The sequence below is a fragment of the Oculina patagonica genome, chromosome 11, assembly GCF_052425735.1.
Source record: "Oculina patagonica isolate OP01 chromosome 11, crgOcupat, whole genome shotgun sequence".
Classification (NCBI taxonomy): domain Eukaryota; kingdom Metazoa; phylum Cnidaria; class Anthozoa; order Scleractinia; family Oculinidae; genus Oculina; species Oculina patagonica.
In genome coordinates, this window is record NC_135768.1 from 19549357 (window position 1) to 19568819 (window position 19463).

Sequence of the window (19463 nt, forward strand, 5' to 3'; positions counted from 1 at the left end):
AGTAGTTGTTATTTTTATGCCAATATTCAAAGAATTTCCGTTTCACTGTTTGTTTTTGCGACAATTCCGCCAACATACAGACGAGGAACCACCAAAGTCATCCGGGCTTTGGTTGTAAGAATGTCACTTCAGCCTGATTCGGTAAAGATTAAAAAGGATCGTTGAGTATGCTGTTCATGGTGTTTCGGTTTTTTTTTTTTAATTTGCAGATAAAACCACAACTAGCTGTGGGTCATGACGCCTGATTGTGGTAATGTTTATTATGCAGTACGAGGTGGTTCTAACTTTAAAGTCTGTAATGAAACCCTAGTGTGGTACTAGTGTGTGAATGATAGCTATTAAGAAGTACTTTCATGTGGTACTGTTAATTATTCTGGACAAGGTGGTTCTAACTTTAAAGTCTGTGGATGAAACCCTAGTGTGTGACCATTCAAATGAAAGCTATTGAGCAGCACTTTCATGTAGTACTGTTAATTATTCTCGACAAGGTGGTTCTAACTTTGAAGTCTGTGGATTAAACCCTAGTGCGACTGTGGATGAAACCCAAGTGTGTGATCATTCAAATGAAAGCTGTCGATAATAAGCAATAAGAGAAAGATGACGCAGAACACCGTTTAATTTCAATCATGGGGTGACGGCGCTGAAACAAACAGTTCGAAATGGGTGACAAGCGGAGAATTTCCAGCAATATAAACGTAGTTATAACAGCAGAGTCTTTATATAACTGAACACGTTTTCATCGCTTAGCATGCCGTTATGATTCACCGATGAATACTGCTTCAGTGTGACGTTGTATGGCTGCCGCTGACTCCACTTACTGCAGGCCTCCAGGCTGCGCCTATTGACCGTGCCATCTCCGTCACCGTACACCACGTGTGGCGGAGTATCCGGGAACTCTCCTTCGCCAAATGTGAAATTTGCCGGCGTGTCCACACCAATTCCATGCAAACAGTGCACGGTTACATTTGGAGAATGTTCTGTTAGAGGGTATGTCAGGTTTTCCACCATCTTTCGCATTGTTATTCCAAGTGGGAAGCCGATATCTTTAAAGAAATCAGCATAGTCGTTGACAGTGTACTCGCGCTCTGGTGTTTTGGCTAAGACTTCATCCGCTGACCATAACTCGCGGCTCGGAAGCAAGTATGCGTTGCTTAAGAACGTTCGTTGCTCATCTCTGACGGTCAGCGGGTTCACAAGGAAATTCGGGATGCCGAAAGTGTCTCCGGAGGAATAGGGACTTAAAGTCACTGCAGCACCACCCCAGACTCCTAGCAAACAAAAGTAAAAAACTGAAAATTCACATAGAGAAGAACAAAAGACTAAAGCCAAAACCAAAATACCAGCGCATACCACCAATCATAAAGAAGGCAAGAAAGCAAAGAACCAATCAGATCTAGCAAAAAAAAAGTGCAACACGCGATAGCAAGCGCGGGGAAATCAGCGTGAGCCAAGTTTCTGTTCTGCTCCTTATTGGCTTAGAAACAGCATCACATGATTGCTCTGATCTCTGATTGGTTGAGGAACATCACGTGAATTTATTCTTCTTTTTTCCAATCGAAGCACTGCAAAAGTAGAACTCTAATAAACACGTGAAAACGCGTTTCCAAGTTAAGCTTGCAAGCTTCTTTGAAGTTTGTAATTTACTTTTTTAGTCTTTTCACTAAGTATTTTTTGTTAACAAAGTGATTCCTGAAATGAATATATGAAATTCATAGACTTGTACTGCGGATATACATTTTAAGCAAATGAATGATCATCGCAGTAATGTACTCAACTTAAGCAGTTGAGAAAAGCAAGTCTGAAAAAAATTCAGGCTTGAACGGAAATCGAACCCATGACCTCTGCGAAACTAGTGTAGCGCTCTAACCAACTGAACTATCCCGTTCAAGCCTGAATTTTTTTCAGGCTTGCTTTTCTCAACTGCTTAAGTTGAGTACATTAATGCGATGATCTTTCCGGCATTAGCGCCATTAGCTTAAAATGTATATCCGCAGTACAAATATATGAATTTCATATATTCATTTCATATCTTCTCCATCCACGGGTATATTACGAATTCACAAGTGACCAGCTCCCAGTTGGCTTGATAGTTCAGTTGGTTAGAGCGCTGCACTAGTATCGCAGAGGTCATGGGTTCAATTTCCATTCAAGCCTGAATGTTTTTCAGGCTTGCTTTTCTCAACTGCGTAAGTTGAGTACATTACTGCGATGTTCTTTCATTTGCTTAAAAAGTGATTCCTATCAAACCTGAAAGAGTAATCCATTGCAGAATATATTTATCCTTCCACTCTTTAGTTTGCTTGTTCAGGAAAACCAAACTGTAAGGACATCCTAAACTGTGACTCATCAAAGTGATTTTCTTGTTGCCATTTGCTGAATACGTGTCCTCAATCAGTACTTTTAGTTTTTCAAGATATTCCGTCTCTGATGAAGTAGAAAAGATGGAAGTTAGCTGAAAAATCTACACTGCACTACATTAAAACGACACTGGCACCCCTTTTTTTACATGACTTGTTAAATGTGTCCTTAATCTGAAATTTTTAAAGAATTCTTTAATGAAGAAATCTATACAGTCAACAGTCAACTCTCTCTAAATCGAAAGTTTCGGGACCGGCTGCAACTGTCCGTCTTAGAGAGGTGTCCGCCTTGTAGAGAGTCGAGGTAACAAGACACCAGTAATTCTGAAATAATAAAGCTAAACCTATGCACAACTTGACAACAAACCTTTGCAAACTGCAACAAGACTAAAGCAATAAAAAGACCGTATTCGCTTGTTAAAGCAAAAGAGAGAGGTTTCCGTCTTATAGGGAGTTTGTTTACAGTAAAATGACTGAAAAACGACAGGGACCATCACCAGGTGTCCGCCTTATAGAGGTGTCCGTTAAGAGAGAGTTGACTGTATGCAAACAGCTTATCTGTGTTAGCGCTAGTTTCCAAAATGTGATGGTTAGTAGGTAGTTAAGAATGACCCCACCTTAAAAGCCGTCGACTAGACATGAAAGTCAGTGGCTTTCATCATGCGCCAAGCATTCACTGTTCACGTGTTACTTACCAGGCCCATATCGGAAGTCATACGGTGCTGCTCTGACGGTCACACCTCGTTCGTATCCCCAAGAGACCAGCCTGTCCACCATTGGTACAAAATACTTTACTAAGTGGTCGGTGTCCAAGTATTCTATTGAACTGGTGTCACCAAATCCGGGAACTCTCGTATCCACGCCAGGTGAGTTCTTCATAGTCTTGGTGCTTTCGTCATACACAAGTCTAAATTTCATTGGAGGAGAGGAATTAGCTGTGCTAAGGTCCGGTTCAAACGTCGCGCTATCGTCGTGTCGAACTCAATTAAATGCGCTTAGTCGCGCTACCCGACTCTGGCGCGACCTTGATTCAAACGTCGAGCAACAGTCGCGCTAAAGTCGAACTTAAAGAATATCAAGTTTGACGTTGGCACGACGTTTGATTCAAACTTCGTGCAAAATTGAAGCGAAACCTAATGCATACATTATGATAATGTAGTCCCGAACACTTTCACAGCGTGGTTACGTGAGACGCATGCGTAAATATCAGTTTCAGAATTTGAAAAATGGTTTGGAAAAATGTCCTGAGTCGGAATTATCAGAATGTTCAAGCGTATTGTCAGAAAAATTGAATACTACTCTTTACGAAAGGCGAGAAAGAAGGCCGTATGACGGGAAATAAGGAACAAATTTCAGACACGGACATGTGTTGCTGAATACAGGAAAGCCACTGTAAACAGATAAACGGCGACTGTAATCAAAATTGCAACGGTTTCAAAAAGAGAAGAATCTCGGCGAATGGTTCAGCCAGCTTTACAGCTTTGTCAAGACTCTTGAAACGTGCACATTGTTTTAATACAATTGAGTTCGACACGACGATAGCGCGACGTTTGAACCAGTCAGCAGGTATTAAATGCGACGTTTGAATCAACTGCCGTGCTGCAATCGCGCTGAAGTCGAATTTAATACAATTGAGTTCGACACGACGATGGCGCGACCTTTGAACCGGGCCTTAGTAACCCAACCTTTGAGTGAGACTTTGAGTGAGAGCGAGGCTAGAGTTGATTTAGTTTTAATTTAAAATTTGTTTTTTTTTATAATTTTAACATGTATGAAAATAAGTTTTGATGTTAAATAATAATCTCAATGGTCTGCTCCTAGAGCAGTTCGCCATAAAACCCTGTTAACCGGGCGGAAAAAAATAGATAGGTGAGCAGCGACACGAAAGCAACACTTTCGTTTATCAGCATAACCCCTGTAACCAAACTAATATGGAATAATAATAAAAAAAAAAAATTCTGAGAAAGAGTCGACGTCATCATAAGGGAAAAATAGGTAAGTCAAGGCTTCTTGAGCTAACTTTGAAGCATAGTTATTTTTATTCGAGATAATGTTTCCGTCACCTCAAGTTATCTAACCAACAGTCTATGGCTTTAGGTAGAAGCGAGGACTTTTTAAGCCATAATGTGAAGAAATCTGAAGTTGTTTTGTAACAGTACCAGTGCAGAACTTTTGGTTTGTTGAGCTTCGCTTGTAGCTGACATCCACCAGTACCGGGCACTGAGGAAAGAAACAGAGATTTGAAGTCCTTCGGCGCGTAGCTAATGAATGAACGAACGAACGAACGAACGAACGAACGAACGAACTTGTTCCTATCACACTTTTAAACTACAGTTAACACACGCGAGCAACAACCTAGTTTTTCCATGTTAGCCTATCAAAACAGGTTCTTACATAAATGGTAGTTAACACAAATTTAGTCTATTTAGGTTCTTAACAGGTTCTTATTTTCTGAGGAATAATTAACATTGTTGCTAATAGAACTTTTAGTGATATTCGGCCTATTAATTGCATATAATTTTGTATAATAATTTTTTTTTACTGTATGTGAACTCGAAAATATCAGGCTCGCATTGCCATGATCGCATGAGATTATACTACAAAAACCTGCTAGCACAATCGATAAAAGTCGGCCTTTTTTGTTATCCTTGACAGCCGTTTTGTATTGGTTGGGGCGATAATTTTATTCTTTGAAAAATTTCCATCATAAAATAGTCAAAACCTAATTTAAACTTTTATTATTTTGACAGGCGAGCAAGTTAACCGGGCGACCATTGAAGCTGTCTTGTTTCCTTTTAAAACTGTGAAAACGGGCGCATCGAATAGAACCCTTTTTAATTTCTTGTTTGTGCCTGGAAAAGACTTCTTTTCCAGTATATAAACAGAAAAACGTTAATTATAATTAAACTAAAATATAAACACCGTTGTTATGTAATTAAAACCAACTAATTAGAGCAGTTTTCAATTGAGTGTCGTAAAACCAAAACCAAGGTATTACTCTGGCTAATCGCAAAGGAAACAGACAATCCAGCGAACCAATGAAAACTCGAAGCAAATACAGTACACGGGAAAACGTGCGCGAGCGAATCACAATTGGTTTTGATTTTACTTCTGATTGGCTGAGAAAGTGGCGCGAGTTTTTTGAGCCAATTATTAAGCGTAGTAATGCAAAACCAAAGCAAACGTGAACTACTTTCGACACTCAAGTGAAAAACGCTCTAATATAAGTTGGTTAACTAACTAATTAAGACCGGATTACTCGAAATTGGACGATATGTCAATTTTTGCTGCAAAACGTTTCCATTATAAATTGGTCAAAAACCTATAAATAATATGGTGTTTGGGGTATTTAATCTTTATTATTTTGACAGGCGAGCGGGTTACCCGGGCAACCATTCAAACTGTCATTCATGTTCAAGCTGTCCTTTTCCAGCATACAAAAAGAATAGCATCAATTATATCTATAAATTGTATTAAAAAACTGTTCTTTGGTAATTAAAACTGGTCAAAATTGCATGATATGTAAATGTTTGCTGAGAAAATGTTTTTAAATAGACTTATACTAATGGATAAAACAAACTTGCTTTCAACAAGACTATTATCAAGAATGAAACTTAGAAGATAGTATACCGTAAAATTCCGATCGCAAAATAGGCCACCCCAATCTCATACGCAAAACCCAAAGATTTTTTAAAGCAATTTCCATCCGAAAATACCACCCCTCCACCCCTCCATGTATATAAGCCTTTCCCGAAAATAAGCCCACTTGAATGTCGAGCAAATATCAGCCTGGGGCTTATTTCCTGAATTATACGGTATTCAATCGGCTATATCTTTTCTTCTGATCTTCCTTTGGTTCTGAATCTTATGGATTTTTTCAAGAGGCGACAATTACAAATGCATTCAAATAAAGTATAAATATAATACCGATTATCACTGGTGTTTTGACCTCGTTCGCTGCAGGCGGTGAGCTTTCCTTTGGTTTATTCCAAAATCCCTCATTACAATAGAGAAAACAGGTCAGCGCTACTACTTGAAGAAAATCCCTCCTTTGCATTTTAGACGCGAATGAAGAGTTGATTGTGACTTGTGTTACAAAGCTTTCGTGTTATAAATAAGGCATAGGCAAGATAAGTGATGACTTGTATGAAACTAACCAATCACAGGCTAGAGATACTCAGCTAGGTTGTCCATCGAAAACAAAAGATGCAAGAAGAATGCACTAGAAGCTGATTGAGTAAAGATAAACTTAGAGAATCAAAGGATAGCGTAGAATGCAATGGAGCCGAATAATTAAAAGTATGATGTTTTATCAATTTGCTTTATTTCACTTTCAATAAGACTTTGAAACACCAGTCGTGATATTTACGCGAGCTTACGCGTTTTTTTTGTTCATTTGTAGCATGTACTTTTGTTTTTCAGCCAAACACTGCAACATGGTACTTCCGTTTTGTTTGTTTGTTTACAAACACGGCGACATCGATGGTAGTTGCTGTGCTTTCACTAATATAACCAAATATAACAGAAATTATCGATCAATCAAAGAAATGGTTTTTCGGTTTATGAACTGTATGAGTCACCTTTTCTAAAGGCTGGTTCTCATATGATCACCCCGATCGTCTCTGTCGCTTCTGTCGTTTGCAAAGTCTGAGTTGATTGGAGCAAGCAAACTTTTTGAAGCGACAGAAGCGACAGAGACGATCGGGACGATCATATGAGAACCAGGCTTTAGAAAGCAGCGCTACCATGCGGCGGTTTGCGGGCTAGCGGTGGACAACCCACAAACACATCAGTGTAGCGTTTCACCGAGTTGGCTATAACTTTCTCATATCCAACAGGCGCGAGTGGAATAATTGTTTTATTTAAATCACCCGGAGAATTTCAATATTTGAACTGCACGGCTGTTCTCGCTGACGCGTAAACCTACCATATATGTGGTCCATGGTATATGAGCTCATATACCATGACCTGTAAACCAATCAAACTCAGGAGATGCAATATACCATGGCCAGTTTTTAATAATGTTTATTATGTTGTACATGGTGGTTCTAACTTTAAATTCCGTAAACGAGACCAAAGTGTGTGACAATTAAATGTAAGCTGTCGATTATAACAGAAAAATTAAACTAAGCTAGACAAATGTTTTACGCAGAACACCTTTGAAATCACAAGTTTACTGAATTACAAACATGAAGTGACGGCATTAAAAGGAATGTTTCTAAATGGATAAGAAGAGAATTTACAGCAATATAAACGTAGTTAGAACAGCAGAGTCTTTATATAACTGAACACGTTTTCATCGCTTAGCATGCCGTTATGATTCACCGATGGATACTGCTTCAGTGTGACGTTGTATAGCTGCCGCTGACTCCACTTACTGTAGGCCTCCAGGCTGCGTCTATTGACCGTGCCATCTCCGTCACCATACACTACGTGTGGTGGTGTATCCGGGAACTCTCCTTCGCCGAATATGAAATTTGCTGGCGTGTCCACACCAATCCCATGCAAACAGTGCACGGTAACATTTGGAGAATGTTCCGTTAGTGGATAAGTCAGGTTTTCTACCATCTTTCGCATTGTTATTCTAAGTGGGAAGCCGATATCTTTAAAGAAATCAGCATAGTTGTTGACAGCGTATGTGCGCTCTGGTGTTTTGGCCAAGACGTCATCCGCTGACCATAACTCGCGGCTCGGAAGCAAGTATGCGTTGCTTGAGTACGTGCGTTGTTCTCCTCTGACGGTCAGCGGGTTCACAATGAAATTCGGGATACCGAGAGTGTCTCCGGAGGTATATAGGCTGACTGTCTCTGCAGCACCGCCCTAGACCCCTAGCAAACACAAGTCAAAACCCAAAAACATTAAAATGGAGCTAATTACAAATGACCAAAGCCGAAAAACTGGCGGATTTGATTAATTGTTACGGAACATTTTTCGGTAAAAAGGTAGATTTGTAAACTACACAATCTTCTGTTATCGTAAAGCTAGTTGTATAGGTGTTTTGTACGTACTTTTAGAACAAAGGCTTCGAATAAGAAATGAGCTCTAGCTTTTAAGGGCCGGCGCGAAGAGTAATATCCTTAGAATTTTTTCTTTTTGCGAAGCTTACGTATGAGTTGTCGAAACACTACTGGCTAGAACTCGCTTTTGACAGTTTTCCTTTAATTTTTAAGTAGTAACTTTGAGTTCTGCCGGTTAGCGAGTGAGTCAAGATCACCATTAAACACCATGTTTCTTTCTTTCTTGGTCCACTTGATATAAAAGATCCCGGAAGGTAGCAGGGCACCTCCCGCTCAGCCATAGATCTAAATCCCCGCAAAAGCCCCTGTTACACACTCTCGAGGAAGAAAAGCAACCTAAAAGCCAATTAGATTTACGCATAACAGAGGCGCAACCCGGGACAGTCAGCGCGGGAAAATGTGTGTTAGCCAAATCATGATTTGGTTCTATTCTGCTCCTGAATGGCTGCCGGAGAAAAAGAAGCATAAAAAACCCGTCACGTGAATCTATTCTCCGGTAACCAATTCGAAGCACAGCAAGTGCAGAACTCAGTGAACAAACTTGAAAACGCGAGACCTAATTTCTCAGGTTAAGCTTGTCAGTTTCTTTGAAATTTGTGATTTACGTTTTAGTCATTGCACTGAGTATCTCGTTAACAATTAGAGATGTTTCTAACCTGAAAGAGTAATCCATTGCAGTATATATTTATCCTTCCAATCTTTATTTTGCTTGTTCAGGAAAACCAAACTGTATGGACATCCTAAACTGTGACTCATCAAAGTGATTTTCTTGTTGCCATTTGCTGAATAGGTATCCTCGATTAGTTCTTTCAGTTTTGCCAAATATTCCGTCTCTGTTCATGTAGAAAAGACAGAAGTTGGCTGATTTTTTAGTGAATTATGTTCAATTCATATCATATACCTTTGCCATTTACCTTTATCACATTCTCAAGCTTAAATCAAAATGTATATTCTCTTTAAGTATTGCAACACGTTTCTTTTCATGTTAGTTTTGAGAGTCCACTATAGGTGGTCCGCGTAAGAGGCTAAGGGGGGGGGGGGTCCTTCTTTCTTAACGAATAGTGACTTTTATTGAGGGAACACCTACTTAGAAGAAAAATATCAGTTCCATTTTCAAAGCTCAGTGGGAAGATGTAAGAGCTCCTATTTCTTTAAAAATCAAAGATATCTATGGTGGCCTTGTTTATTAATTTACACACCAAGAAAAGAAACGCTTCTAAAGAACATCTGTTAATACGAGTGTTATTCCGTCATAACTTTTATAGTTATGTGCATTTCACAAAGCGATACGTCACATAAAGTATATGGAAGTTCTTTATCTTTCGACAGTGATTTTCATTTTTAAATCTTTACTGGCACCGGCCGATTTATCCCGTGACTTGTTAAATGTGTTCGTGATTTGAAAATCGGCTCAACGATACAAACATATGCACATGATTGCTCTGGTTTTCATAATTGATGGGTAGAAAACTTCCTTAGCAACAAATTGTTAGTTAAGAACGACCTCCCTTAACGGTCTTTGATAACAATTAACCTTCATCATGCACCAAGCACGCACTGTTCACGTGTTACTTACCAGGCCCATATCGGAAGTCATACGGGGCCGCTCTGACGGTCACACCTCGTTCGTATCCCCAAGAGACCAGCTTGTCCACCATTGGTATAAAATACTTTACCGTCTAAGTGGTCGGCGTCCAAGTATTCTATTGAACTGGTGTCACCAAATCCGGGAACTCTCGTTTCTACGCCTGGCGAGTTTTTTACTGTCTTAGTGCTTTCGTCATACACAAGTCTAAATTTCATTGGAGGAGAGAAACAGCATGCATAAGTGAACGACTAGTGACCTGGCCTTAAGGGAGCTAGAGTTGAATTAGAGTCTAAAAAGGGGCGGAAATGCAGCACTTTCTGAGCGAATTTTGAACTAAATTCAAGGTTAAAAAGATTATTTTATTAGAAAAAGTTTCCGTCACCTCATGTTATCCACAAAGCAGTTTATGGCATAAGGTAGAAGCGAGGATTTTTTGACCCACAATGTGAAGAAATCTGAAGTTGTTTTGTAACAGTACCAGTGCAAAACTTTTGGTTTGTTGAGCTTCGCTTGTAGCTGACTTCCGCCAGTACCGGGCACTGAGGAGAGAAACAGAGATATACAATACTTATGCTTGCAGTGCCCGTGCCCTACTGTCCCTACTCTGATGGGGTGTGTTCCGCTGAAAGGAGCTATGTCAAAAAAAGGGGCGTGGATGTTAAAAAAGGTAAGTCTAATCTATCTAGTCCGTCGCTCGAGCTCGTAAATCCGTTTGAATCTTCTAAGATCTTAACTCCCGTCAACAAACAACAACAACAACTTGACTTTTGAGCAAAAGATCCCGGTTGGCAACTAAAGCTATCGTGTTTCCTTGTGTTAATTTAGTGCATGGAATAAAGATATTTTCTGGATCTCCCAGGTTTAAAAATGGGTACTGGCGAATTTACTACTGGGGGTAACCCGCGATGGGCCAGCATCCCATTCAGGGGGGACTAGAAATACTCCAGGTCGCTTCATGCTACGAAAACCTGGATAAGCTCCGGCTTGATGGGCCACTAGGCTCGTATGCAGACCTAACCTATACTTTTGGCAAAATAAATGTGATTTGATAAAGACTTTAATGATTTTCCGAACCAAGAACTTGAAACAAAAAAAAACGTAGTCAATCATCTATACGTATTCTCGACCTTCTTTTGGATTTGAATCATACGAATTAGACGTGACAGTTAAAGTAGAAAGAGAGCATTGTTACCTATTATCACTGGTGACTTGATCTCGTTTGCTGGAGGCGGTGGACTTTCTGTTGGTTTATTCCAAATCCAAAATCCCTCACTGCAAGAGAGAAGGCAGATTAGCGCTACCGCTTGAAGAAAAACCTTTGCTTGCATTTTGCACGTCAAGTGTTGATTGTGACTTGTGTGACACAGCTTTCGTGTTATAAATAAAGCACGGGCGACAGAGGTGACCTTTTGTACGCTATTAACCAATCACACGCCAGAGATATGCAGCTATGTCCATTAAAAGATGCGAGGGGAATGGCACTATTAGCTGATTCGGTAAGATTAAAATGAACTTTCAAAGCACTTTGCATTGCTGAAGTATTTTTTGCCTGAAATTCATATACCTTTGTAGTGATAAGAATAATCTCATTTATTTCATTGTAAGCTGGTTACACATTTCTGCAAATTTATATTATTTTACCTGTGTGAAGAAATAATGAACTAAGCAGGTGAAATCAAACACTTTCTTCGTTAGGGGTGCTTGCCATTTAAACAAAAATCCCGGGAATTTCGGTTGGAAGGCAAATGGAATTGTAATTATTTTTTTTGGAAAATCCGTTTGGAAATTGTGGACTACGTTTTGAGGTAGTCCTTACATTCCGGTTGGTACAAAATTCTGTAGCATTTGTAAATTTCCCATCAACCGGAAGGCAAAATTATAGATGGTAAGCGCCATTTCTTTCGGGCGGTTTTCTGTTTCTGGAAAACACCTACTATTTTTATGATCAGCGGTCATTCCAATCGGTCTATTCCGACAAACGATAAACACCCCTATATTATAGTCCAGATTTGCAAAAGCGCACTTACTGATAGTGCACTGTTAACATTCAAGCCGACTGTTGAAACTTTGTAATTTATAAGAAACAACACTATCGGAATTGTATGTCACAAGACTGCGGGATGTCGACACAACACGAATACAGTTAAGGTATCAGAATCGCGGTTCCGGTAATATTGCAAGACATATATCGTAGATATAAAACCACAGCAATCGCTTGGTCTGTTATTGCTTTTGTCAATTTTCTCTAGACGAGAAAATAGAGGCCAGTTCCGCGTTCACGGGTTTACCGCTTTACGTTTCAAAACTAATTGGCTGATTAACTGACTGACTGTAATTGACAGACTGACTGACTGATTGAATGACTGACTGATTGATTGACTGACTGACTGACTGACTGACTGATTGACTGACTGACTAACGGAGTAAACCTTCTGTCTGTCTGTCTGACACTCTCTATCTTTCTTTTTCAGTGTTTTCTTTCTTTTAGTTTTTCTTCAGTCGCCTGCTTTCTTCTTTCTTTTTTTCAGCTCATCCTTTTCTTTCTTATTTCAGAGTTGCTTATTCGCTGCTTCTTTCTCTCATTACCCATCGACATAGCGACCATCTTGCCATCATGACTTAGCAACCTGGTAGGGGTCGAATTTTGACATAAATTGCGTGTCCTGATTTCCCTTCTTTAAGATTCTATGCTCAATCAGTTAACATCATTTAGGCAGTATGTGACAATTCAAGTGAAAAACAGAATTGAACAGTAACGTGGGTGAAATGTTGTTTTAATATGCTGTTTAAGGTGTTTCTTACTTTTAAATCTGTACAAACCACACAGAGCCTGTAGCCGTATACTTCATCTGAAAAATGCTTAGTGAATCTTACATGTCGTACCTTCAGCATATTGTGCAATGTGGTTTTCAGAAGATTGTTAATGAAACCTAGTGTGTGACCATTCAAATGAAAGTTACTGAGCAGTACTTTCATGTGGTTCTGTTTTTCTTAATCTTACTAATTTTCGCGCGTGCTTAATTTCGCGAAAATTCGGGAGCTGAATCTTGCGAGTATTAATTTTCGCGATTGCAAGAAGAATTAGAGCAAAAGTGTATTGAATTTCGCGATTTTGTCAGTGTTTTATGGATCAGTCGTCAAAGATCTAGACTAAAGAACTACTGGGAATATACACATATCTGGCTCAATGTAACTACAAGAAGCCTGCAAACGGAAACTTTGGTGACTACACTAAAGAGGTTTTGGCCGATTTACAAGCTGAAGAAAACAGTAATCAGAGGAACGGTGCTAGTTGAAAACAAGGCGGAAAGGTATTTTCAAGGGTTGGTTTATGGTATATGAGCTCAAAAAACCATTGGCTGTCAACCAATCAAAACGCAGGAACTGCAATTTACCATTGCTAGTTTTTGATAAAGTATGGTATACTTATTTTCGCGTGTTTAAATTTAGCGATTATTTTGAAATTGCGAAAATCGCGAAAATTAGTAACAATAAGGTATTATGCTGAACGAGGTGGTTCTGACCTTTCGATTATCGATAAAACCCTGTCCGTGATATTACAGTGAGTAAAAAGCTCTACAAATTCTTATGCAGAACCACGTTTAAACAACGCAATGACAGAGCTAAAACGAATATTTTTAAATTGTTAAGCAGATCTAGAGATTTTACAGCAATATAAGTGTAGTTAGATTAGCAGAGTCTTTATATAACTGAACACGTTTTCATCGCTTAGCATGCCGTTATGATTCACCGATGGATAATGCTTCAGTGTGACGTTGTATGGCTGCCGCTGACTCCACTTACTGCAGGCCTCCAGACTGCGTCTATTAACCGTGCCATCTCCGTCACCGTACACCACGTGTGGCTGAGTATCCGGGAACTCTCCTTCGCCGAAGACAAAATTTGCCGCTGTGTCGACACCAGTTCCATACAAACAATGCACTGTTACATTTGGAGAATGCTCCGTTAGTGGATATGTGAGGTTTTCCACCAACTTTCGTAGTTTTATTCCAAGTGGGAAGCCGATATCTTTAAAGAAATCGTCGTAATTGTTAACCGTATATGTACGCTCCGGGGTTTTAGCCAAGACTTCATCCGCTGACCATAACTCGCGGCTCGGAAGCAAGTATATATTGCTCGTATCTGTGCGTTGTTCTCCTCTGACCTTCAACGGGCTCACGAGGAATTTCGGGATACCGAGAGTGTTTCCGGAGGAATATAAACTGACTTGCTCTGCAGTGCCGCCCCAGACTCCTACAAAGAAGTAAATAAAAACAAATGTATCAACAAGCATAGAACGGTTTTCTGACGGCTTTCATAAAGGCAAAACTTGAGTAATCGCATCTGGCTAATAATGACAAAAACCAATCAGAATTCAGAACAAAAACGCGAAACCAGTGGATTGTAGACAAGTCTGGTCATTATTGGTTTTTGTTTCTGGAAATAGGTTGCAATGTGTATGGGCAAACTTGAAAAGGCGAAGCTTGCATGTAGGAAACCCAACGATAATGGTTTCAGTTTATGGAACAGTACTCAAAAAATGACAGGAGCCCGTTAGAAAACGAGGGTGACTAACTTAAAAACGCGAGGCTTGCATGAAGGAAACACAACACTTCTGGTTCGATTTTTTTTTTGGAAAACAGTACTCGACAAATGACAGGAACCTATTAGGACGTGAGAATGACCAACGATGGTGAGGATGGAAATGGACTACAATATGGACAAACTTAAAAACACGGGGCTTACATGTAGGAAACCCAACACTGAATTATTTGAATTTGTAGAACAGTACTCAAGAAATGTCAGGAACCCATTAGGAAATGAGGATGACTAACGATGGCGACGATGGAAATACATTACAATGTGGAAAAACTTGAAATAATACCTTATTCAAAAAGCTATTCCTAACCTGAGAGAGTAATCCATTGCAGAATATATTTATCCTTCCACTCTTTAGTTTGCTTGTTTAGAAAAACCAAACTGTAAGGACATCCTAAACTGTGACTCATCAAAGTGATTTTCTTGTTGCCATTTGCTGAATACGTGTCTTTGATCAGTTTCTTCAGTTTTGTAAAATATCCCGAAGCTGATTCTGTCAAGAGGAAAACAAAACAAAAAAGTGATAGAAGTCAATAGCTGAATTTATGTTCAATTCATTTCAAATTCCTAAGCTGAATAGAAGTGCTATTTCTCTTTAATGATTTCCATATATTTCTTTCTATGTTAGTTTTAAGAGTTTGTTATTTCATCGAGACAGTATGCCCTGGATGATGAGTTTTGTTATCCAAGTCAGTTGATCAGGACTGTTTAAACGAGCTTCCCTCAACATCCCTAGACGTCATCAATGATGTATCCATGCGTCAGGCACGCACTGTTCACGTGCTACTTACCAGGCCCATATCGGAAGTCATACGGTGCCCCTCTGACGGTCACACCTCGTTCGTATCCCCAAGAGACCAGTTTGTCCACCATTGGTGAAAAGTATTTTATCAACCTGTCGGTGTCCAAGTATTCTATTGAGCTGGTGTTACCAAATCCGGGAACTCTCGTTTTTACGCCGGGCGCGTTCTTCATAGTCTTGGTGCTTTCGTCATATACAAGTCTAAATTGAATTGTCGGAGAGAAAACAGCACTGCTTAATTTAGTAACCTAACCTAGAGCGAACGTAGTATTATAGTAGATTCACCGACCGAGTCACGCAATCTTTGAAAAGGAAAGATTACATGACAAGTCAAAAGTACGCTTCGTTTACCAACATAAAGAAAATTGTCCGAGCTTTGGAATAATGAAACTATTAGACATATCTTCTGAGAAGGGCAAACACCATCTACAGTGAATTTGAACTAAGTTCAAAATTGTTTTTTAATCACAAAATGTTTTCGTCACCTCATGTTATCTACCCAGCAGTCTATCGCATAAGGTAGGAGCGAGGATTTCTTGAGCCATAATGTGAAGTAGTCTGAAGTTGTTTTGGAACAGTACCAGTGCAAAACGCTTGGTTTGTTGAGCTTCGCTTGTAGCTGACTTCCGCCGGAACCGGGCACTAAGGAAAGAAACAGAGATACAGTGTATACTGAACTTAATTAAAGTAACGCATTTTGCCATTCGTGCCGCTTTGTTCTTGGCACGGTGGGGTCGGGGGATGTTCTTTTAAAACATGCAAGTCTAGCCTACCAGGCAGGCGTTATTTTGGCTCGCAATCTTCGTCACGCAATCTTCCCTCCCCAACGCGGAAAGAATGCGTGACTAGCCAAAAGAACGTCTGCCTGCAGTAAGGCGCAAATCCCATGTCTCTTTTTACATGTAAAACTAGCTCATCATACTTGCGACTAGCTAGACTGTTTACAAAAATAACAAAGTTTAAAGTTAAGAAGAAAGCCTATTGAAAAAAAAAATACACTGTTCACAACGCACGCGAGTGCGAAGCACGAAGGGGTGGGAGTGGGGCGCGAGAAAAGCGACTCCCCCCTCGTTTTACTCTGGCGTCCAGTTCTCTCGCTGCTCTTTCCCCCGGTTTAAATCGAAGAAATAATACGAAAAAATAGAGGGCTGTAATCAGTTAAGCGATCAGCTTTAGTTGCCACTATCATTATGAAACTCCGTTGAAGACTAGGAATTGTCACTATAAAAACAGAATAGGCCGTTTCCGAGTTACCCTTTGCCCCTCTTTTAAAACGAGTCTACGTGCGAAACCATTCATATGAAAATGAGTTTCACCTACAGGTCCATATTCATTCAAATCAAACTCATTTTCATTTGAATGGTTTCGCACGTAAACTGGTTTTAAAACAGAGGCAAATGGTAACTCGGAAATTGCCTATTAGATTTATATATATATATATAAAATTAAAAAGAACCCTGTTACGTAACCCGCCACAATTTAAGTGACTAATATGCAGGATAATTATGTAATGTTTGTTCATCAAAAAAGGTTTTAAACAGGTCTATGATGACAGCAAATTGAATGTGCTTTCAACAATAATTTTATATTTTTGCCGGACCTGGAACTTAGAAAATAGCATAGTCAATCGGCTAAAGATTTTTTCGAGCTCGCTTGTGTTCGAATCTTATGGATTAGTCATAAAACGTGACAATATAAAAATACGAAAGAAAGCATTATTACCGATTATCACTGGTGTGTTGATCTCGTTGGCAGGAGGCGGTGGGCTTTTCGTTGGCTTATTCCAAATCCAAAATCCCTCACTGTATGAGAGAAGGCAGATCAGCGCTACTATCTGAATAAACTCCTTCCCTTGCATTTTGGACGTGAATGTGACTTGTGTGACACAGCTTTAATTTCGTGTTTTAAATAAAGCACATGACAAGTGACCTCTTGTATGTATGTTATTAACCAATCACACACCAAAGAGATGCAGCTATGTCCATTGAAAGATGCCAGGAGAATGGCACTATTACGTGATTCGATGAAAAGTAAAAACTGAACAACTGTGCTCTTTGTGTATTTTGTGTACCTTTTAATAAGAATGATCTCATTTATTTTTAAGTGTCATGAATCGATCATGAAGTGTCAGCTGGTTAAAGCGTTGTATTATTTTACAGATAATAAGAGGTAATAAGCTAAACAGGTGAAATTAAACACTCTTTTCAATAAATTCTATGAATATTACAATCCAGCTTTACAGCTCATTTACTTTTGGTACACTGTTTACGTTTGAGTCGACTGTTGCAAACTTTGTAGTTTATAGCAAACAGTACAACTACATGTAAAAAATATATGAAGGTCTGGAAAGACATATGAGAACAGATGTTCAAGGTACTTACAAAATATCTTTTTGACAGTTTTTTATAGCGGAGCTCGCCGAAGGCGCCTTGTGCGGAGCCCCATAGACAGGCAAATGGTATGAAAGAAGGAACACTATGGAAATGAGTTTTCATGGTCAACATGGATAGCGGCATGGTTCGCGGGCGCGTACGGCGTACGTACGTACGGAGTTGCGCAACATGGCCGCCATAGTTTGATGGTAGAAATAGTGAAGCAAGAAGGCCGTATAAAGGCGGCCGTATAAAGGCGGCCTTTAAAATTTAAAGAGGTTTGAAAAGAAAAACAAGAAGCAATGAAACAAAATGTGGCTGAAAATTACGTGTAGAAAGTAATCGACCGCCAAAAAAGTGGACATTGAGAGCCATAATCGATCGATGACTTTCGTGTCTATCTGTAAAGCCAGCATCGTACATGAAGGAGCATTCGAAAGCTAAATCGGGTTGATAGAATAAACAAACCATTTTATTGCTACGGGGTAAAAAAAAAAAGAAAAAAAAAAAGGAAAAAAGAAAAAAAAAACTTGACCCTCTGGGATTTGAATTCACGACCTCCGGATCCGCAGACTGGCACCTTACCGATTGAGCTAATCCGACAGACTCTGAAAATGCACGTTGAATATATCCTATATCAATGTAATAGATATTGTGGAGTCTACTAAACTGCTGCGAAACTATAACAGGATCGCGAAACTATTTTCTATTGCTAGAAAGCAGATAATTTACTGTACTCTAAAGTAATTTTTCGTGCCATGAGTAATGATTTTGCCCCGCTTTAAGATTATTATTTCTGTCGTACTGCTGACATTCGGTTTAACCGTGAGCTATTTAAATTTGTCTTGAACCTATAAACCGCCATAAACATTAGTACTTTGACCGCTTATTCACTAGAATGAAAACATTGTAAGCTCCAGTGAAAATTAAAGAGGTTTGAAAAGAAAAACAAGAAGCAATGAAACAAAATGTGGCTGAAAATTACGTGTAGACTGAGTAATCGACCGCCAAAAAAGTGGACATTGAGAGCCATAATCGATCGATGACTTTCGTGTCTATCTGTAAAGCCAGCATCGTACATGAAGGAGCATTCGAAAGCTAAATCGGGTTGATATAATAAACAAACCATTTTATTGCTACGGGGTAAAAAAAAAGAAAAAAAAAGAAAAAAAAAAACTCGACCCTCTGGGACTTGAACTCACGACCTCCGGATCCGCAGACTGGCACCTTACCGATTGAGCTAATCCAACAGACTCTACGTTGCTCGTTGAATATATCCTATATCAATGTAACAGATATTGTGGAGTCTACTAAACTGCTGCGAAACTATAACAGGATCGCGAAACTATTTTCTATTGCTAGAAAGCAGATAATTTACTGTACTCTAAAGTAATTTTTCGTGCCATGAGTAATGATTTTGCACCGCTTTAAGATTATTATTTTTGTCGTACTGCTGACATTCAGTTGTTTAACCGTGAGCTATTTAAATTTGTCTTGAACCTATAAACCGCCATAAACATTAGTACTTTGGCCGCTTATTCACTAGAATGAAAACATTGTAAGCTCCAGTGAAAATTAAATAAATGGGGAGCTCCGCTTTTAGGCTTGCCTAAATCTATATATTATATTTCCCACAGATTTTTGTGTTTTTTAAATGAGGAATCATAAGCCCAACTACCTGGAAATAAAAAAAATACATCCGATTATAAGCCCCCCGGATATAAGCCC

At 39.3% G+C, this 19463-nt stretch overlaps 2 protein-coding genes and 1 pseudogene across 4 annotated transcripts; all 3 read right to left on the reverse strand.

Moving 5' to 3' along the window:
• Positions 1 to 679: 679 nt before the first annotated feature.
• LOC144631164 (lysosomal phospholipase A and acyltransferase-like) lies at positions 680 to 6429 on the reverse strand. The gene is made up of 5 exons (XM_078489547.1): positions 6285 to 6429; positions 4421 to 4577; positions 3053 to 3264; positions 2248 to 2424; positions 680 to 1268 (listed from the first exon to the last, which is right to left on the reverse strand). The coding sequence occupies exons 1-5, from the start codon at positions 6412 to 6414 to the stop codon at positions 700 to 702; spliced, it is 1245 nt and encodes a 414-aa protein (XP_078345673.1). The 5' UTR covers positions 6415 to 6429; the 3' UTR covers positions 680 to 699.
• A 1092-nt stretch (positions 6430 to 7521) lies between these two features.
• On the reverse strand, positions 7522 to 11329 carry LOC144631163 (lysosomal phospholipase A and acyltransferase-like; annotated as a pseudogene). Its single transcript, XR_013566684.1, has 5 exons — positions 11155 to 11329; positions 10345 to 10501; positions 9951 to 10166; positions 9031 to 9207; positions 7522 to 8185 (listed from the first exon to the last, which is right to left on the reverse strand). The product of XR_013566684.1 is annotated as a lysosomal phospholipase A and acyltransferase-like (transcript).
• A 2209-nt stretch (positions 11330 to 13538) lies between these two features.
• Positions 13539 to 17241, reverse strand: LOC144631161 (lysosomal phospholipase A and acyltransferase-like). Of its 2 annotated transcripts, none has more exons than XM_078489546.1 (5): positions 17086 to 17241; positions 15849 to 16005; positions 15353 to 15564; positions 14872 to 15048; positions 13539 to 14216 (listed from the first exon to the last, which is right to left on the reverse strand). In XM_078489546.1, exons 1-5 carry the CDS (start codon positions 17219 to 17221, stop codon positions 13648 to 13650), a joined length of 1251 nt encoding a protein of 416 aa, XP_078345672.1. In that variant the 5' UTR covers positions 17222 to 17241; the 3' UTR covers positions 13539 to 13647. The 2 variants fall into 2 exon arrangements, with proteins under 2 accessions (XP_078345672.1, XP_078345671.1); XM_078489545.1 differs by having other exon boundaries at positions 14872 to 15054.
• Between the last annotated feature and the right edge of the window lie 2222 nt (positions 17242 to 19463).